This window comes from Mirounga leonina, unplaced genomic scaffold (assembly GCF_011800145.1).
Source record: "Mirounga leonina isolate KUSES-001 unplaced genomic scaffold, KU_Mleo_1.0 Mir_129, whole genome shotgun sequence".
In the NCBI taxonomy this organism is placed as follows: domain Eukaryota; kingdom Metazoa; phylum Chordata; class Mammalia; order Carnivora; family Phocidae; genus Mirounga; species Mirounga leonina.
Genome location: NW_023270323.1, coordinates 80,140,963 through 80,145,663, shown reverse-complemented (window position 1 = coordinate 80,145,663; position 4,701 = coordinate 80,140,963). Strand labels below are relative to the sequence as shown.

General features: G+C 63.3%; 1 protein-coding gene across 5 annotated transcripts in view; it reads right to left on the bottom strand.

The window, feature by feature from the left end:
• The window catches only part of ZFYVE28 (zinc finger FYVE-type containing 28), a 47,958-nt gene extending 43,774 nt beyond the window's left edge, over positions 1 to 4,184 (bottom strand). For all 5 annotated transcript variants that reach the window (XR_004679324.1, XM_035005447.1, XM_035005448.1 and 2 more), the window contains exons 1-3: positions 4,038 to 4,184; positions 1,964 to 2,166; positions 410 to 499 (exon numbers count right to left, since the gene is read on the bottom strand). Coding sequence is in view for 4 of the 5 variants with exons in the window: in XM_035005447.1 (XP_034861338.1) it covers positions 410 to 499; positions 1,964 to 2,166; positions 4,038 to 4,145 (401 nt within the window). In the remaining variant the exon portion in view is untranslated. The remainder of the gene's footprint in view (positions 1 to 409; positions 500 to 1,963; positions 2,167 to 4,037) is intronic.
• Between the last annotated feature and the right edge of the window lie 517 nt (positions 4,185 to 4,701).

Sequence of the window (4,701 nt, the reverse complement as noted above, 5' to 3'; positions counted from 1 at the left end):
GAAGGCATGGAGGTGAGGCGATGTGGAGGTGTGGAAGTGAGGAGGTGAAGAAGGCACGGAGGTGAGGAAGGTGTAGAGGTAAGGGAGGCCGTGTGATGTGGAGGCGAGGCGGTAAGGAGGTGTGGAGGTGAGGAGGTCAGGAAGGCATGGAAGTGTGGAGGGTGAGGAGGTATAGAGGTGAGGAAGGCAGGGAGGTGAGGCTTCCAGCTCTCCGTGCTCCCTGTGGCGGCTGCTCTGGCACTCTATCGGGTGGGCCCAGAGGAAGGGGATGGTGGGGCTGAGGAAGGAGGCTGTAGGTGTGCCCATGAGGGGAAGGCGGACTTGGAAGGGGAAGGGGGCTGGAGGCGTCCCTGCCCCTGCGCTGCCTCAGGGAGGAGCAAGGTCCTGCGGCGGTCAGGGGTGGCCTCACCTCTCCACGGTCTCGCAGAACAGCACGATGACCTCCTGCTGCACATAGTACTCCCTGGGGGACTTCACAGGCACCATGGCGGAGACGTAGCTGCAGACACAGCCAGGGAGGTGAGTGCTGCCCCCGCCACCCACGCATGCCCCCCAAAAAGAGTTGCGTCTCAGATGAAAGCCAAATGTGCTTCAGACGTACAGAGCTTCTGGCATGAGGCATGGCCATCTGTGTTGAAATCAAGGTGCTGGGGCCTAGTCCAGCACCTCCGGGACCCGCAGCCCCGCCCCGCCTGGGTGCCGGCCTTCGTGGGCACGTGAGTGGATGGATGCGCGTGCAAGTGGGTGAAGACCGCAGGGTGGGGGAGGCCAGCGCTGGGCGGGGCACAGGGGCCTCCTGGGCAAGCGACACCTTGTCCCACCCTTCCCCAGGTGAGAACACGTCTCTTTGCTTCTAACTCCCCAGCCCTGATTTTTTCTTGTTATAAAAGCTTCTTTGGGACCTGGACAAGCCAGAAAAGGATACAGAAGGAGAAACATGGTCTGTGCTCCCGCCTCCCGGAGGGCACTGCCTTCATATCTAGGTTGCTTTCGTCGGCTTACACGATGGACAATTTATACTAACTGCAACCACCATGGACGTGGATTTTGGGTCCCGCTTTTTCTCGCCTAACCGCGAGCGTCTCCGTGTCTGTGGGAGCTGGTGGCATGCCTGCCCCCCAGTCCTGGGCTCTCCAAAGCCCTGCGAGGTGGCCCCCAGGCCCCGCCTGTGTCCTCTAAGGAAGGAGCAGGTGAGTGCAGCCCGGGGGGGGGGCAGGAGGGACTGGCTGGGGGGGGGGGGGGGCCCCGCCTTGGCTCCCCAGGCGGGGGACAGCAGCAGGCAGGAGGGGACAGGTGGGGCACACGACGGGTGGGGGTGGAGGGCGCTGTGTGATCCTAACCTGGGGAGGTGCCCTCGCCTTCACCCCAGGGAGCTGGAGTGTCCCCATGTCCAAGAGCCACAGCCACCCCGCCCTTGCTCCGTGTCCTGGATCTGAGCACATGAAGGTGGGGGAGGTGATGTTTGGGGTGTTTGTGCAGGGAGCGGATGAACAGATAGGGTGAAGGGGGCAGCTGGTGACCAACAAGCCCCGTTCGGTGAGCCCAGGCACTGGCGGGAGGCGAGGCAGGAAGCGAGGTGGGAAGCGAAGCGGGAGGCGAGGCAGGCGGTCAGAGGCAGGAGGCGAGGCAGGAGGGGAGCAGCAGAGCCTCGGGCAGGCGGCATGGGTGGAGGCTGGCAGTGGCACGTCCACTCCGGGTGACTGCTACTGGCAGGAACGTCCCGGGTCTTTTGCGCTGGGGTGCATCAGGGAGAGGCAGAGGAGGTGGGCTGGACCCCTGGAAAGGTCACCCAGCCTGACCCCCACACCCCCCACCTCGTGTGTCCAGGGTTAACTACACGGACTGATGGCCCTGAACCAGTCCCAGCTCCTCCCTCCGCGCATCCGTCCAGCTTGAAACACTGCGATGTGTGCAGGGGGCTGGCGCCTCCCCCAGACTCATAAAGCAAAGGCCTCAGGGTCACCTCAGCTCGAACTCGGCAAACAGGACATCGAAGTGCCTCAGCGCCTCCCTCATCTTCTCCGTGTAGGTGTTGAGGTCCCGCAGCGCCTGATCGCGGAGGGCACCCCGCACATCCTCCAGGCTGCGGGTCAGCTCCTTGGCCAGTGGGCGCATGGCCATGCTCTCCAGCTCACGGTTCATGATGATGGAGCCGGCGGCCAGGCACTGCGGGCAGAGAACACGGGTCAGGAGAGGCCTGGGAGTGACCGGCATCAGAGCTGGTTCCAGGGGGCCCCCTGGAGCTTGACCGGCTGGGGTCCTCCCCTCCATTCTACAGAGAGCAGGTGCTCTAAGGGCCAGCCCTGAGGACGGTGGGACAGGAAGGCAGGGGAGTGGTGGCCAGGCCAAGGCGTGCCCATCATCCCCGAGACCCCTCCCCGAGGCTCCTCTCCCGGGAACAGCCCCACTTCACATCCTGGGCCAAGAGTCTCGGGGACGTCCACCTGCTCTCTCCTGGTCTCTACTTAACCCAGAGCAGCTGTAGCTCTGACGACAAATGCTCTCCCTGAGACAGTCTGCACACGGATCCAGAGGCAGGCAGGGAGGGGAAGTCCAACCGGGACTCTTGGGTCTGGGGGCTCCGTGCTGGGGGCCCTGGTCCTGACTCCTGCCCCCTTCCGCCCAGCCCACAGCTGGGTGCTGGATGCCCAGGAGCACCTCAACACCACATTCACGGCCACACTTCCGGCACGAGGCACTGGGGGCTGACCATGCTCCCCAAGACCGCTGACCTTTCTAGGAAGTAAAGACACCTCACGTCCACAAATGCTCACTGACCTTCCACTGAGCCGAGACTCATCAGTGCGGGACTCCCAGCTCCTGGGCAGTAGGAGGGACCCTCTGTGCCCACAAATCCACCCACACCTGTCCCGGGCAGCGGGGGGCAGATCGCAGGCCTGCGCGGGCTGCATGCATCACCCCAGCATGTTCCACATGTCCAGTGACATGGGGTGCTCATCAGACCTGGGTCCTGGCTGAGGGGTGGCTGTGCAATCCCCACTTGGGGCTGTGGTGATGTGGGGCCCCCTGCCCGCCTCAGGCCTGCACTCGTCAACCGCTAACTCGGTCAGCAGTGACCCAGAGATGACCTGGGGCAAGAAGCACTTTCCTGGGGGGCAGAGTGCAGCGTTGCTGATTTCCCCACTCCCCTGGAGGGGAGCATGGAGCTGACTGGCCCCAGGGCTGGCCCGCACAGGGGAGACGGTTCCCTGAGTGCCATCGGGCACGGGACCTGCATCACGTCACAGCCCCACAGCTGTCCCTGTCCCTGGAACTCACTCTATGGCAGGGAAAACCGAGATGGGGCAGGGACAGCCTGCCTGGGGCCCCCTGCACCAATCAAAGTGTGGGCAAGGATGCCCTCCTACCAGGCGGGTCAGAGGGGTGGGGCGGAGGACAGACGGGCCCAGGGCCAGTTGGTGCCAGAGGAAGATGTGGCATCCCAGGGACTCATCAGGAGCGAGGCCGAGGGGGCACAGGCATCACGCTGCGAACCTCAGCAGGGACAAGGGAGGGGTCGCAAGGTGGGGCCACGGACAATAGCTGGCTGGGGGGAGGCGGGTCCTGCCACCATGGGGCAGGCACCCTCCTCTCAGGCTGCAGTCCCCCCAGTGGGAGAGGAGGAGGGAGGTCTGAGGGGCGGATGAGGGCTGCTCCAGTAAGGCCTCGAATGCAGCCCCCAGCCCCGTGGGCAAGGATGCCCCGCCGTCAGTGGGCGAGGGAAGTGCTGCTCCCCAAACTGGTAAGAACCCCCTGTGGGCCCTTCACATCTAGGGGCCTGAGAACCTCCCAGAAATCGCTCGTGAAGCTTCGTGTCCATATTTGCATGTATAGATCTGGGGAGCAGGCTCAGGGCTTTCCCAGACCCTCAAAGGGGCGAGCGGCCTCAGGCTCGGAATGCACCGTCCATAACCCCGGCAGGTGGGTTATGACCCCATGAAGGGGGAGACACCAGGTCCCTAACCCCCGCAGGTGCACATGGGGGAGCTGCACAGTGCCCCACACTGTGACCCCGGACCCAGGCGGCTGCCTGCTACCTCAGCACCGAACCACAGCTGGCCTGCCAGGTTGTCGTGCCGGATTTCCTCAGGGAACTTGACGCAGAAATCCCGCGGGGCTCGGTCCTGGGGGATGCATACGTCCATGATCTGATTAATGATGTTTAACACGTTGTCCTGAAACAGAAACGAGAAAGTGTGCTAAGACGAGGATGATACGGTAACACACCCCTGCTTGCTCTGCAATGGCTACAAAAAGTTCAAATGCTCCAGAAGCATCTGGAGTGGACGTCCTGCCTCCCCCTGCCTCCCTGGTCCTGCTGCTCACGCTCACGGAGGCTAGGCACGCGTGGAGGCCGGGGGAGCCTCCCCACTACCACGAACCCACGAGCGGCTGCTGACCCACACCCAGGCTCCCTGCAGCCCAGGCCACAGGGACTGTCCTTGAACAGCTCTCTGAATACCTGTACGTGAACCTCTTACAACAGAGCTCGAGCAATGGCGTGGCTATGTGGACGGACACACAGGAAGTTGATTTTACTGCTCTGCTGCTCCTACTAACATCACAAGCCCACGTCGTCCAGGGCATGGTCACAGCACAGACAAGATAGCTGTCAGGGAAGGACACCACCGGGAGACTGTCTGCAAACCAGCCTTCTCCAAGCCCACCACACAGCGCTCCAAGGCCCGTCCGTCATCCGTG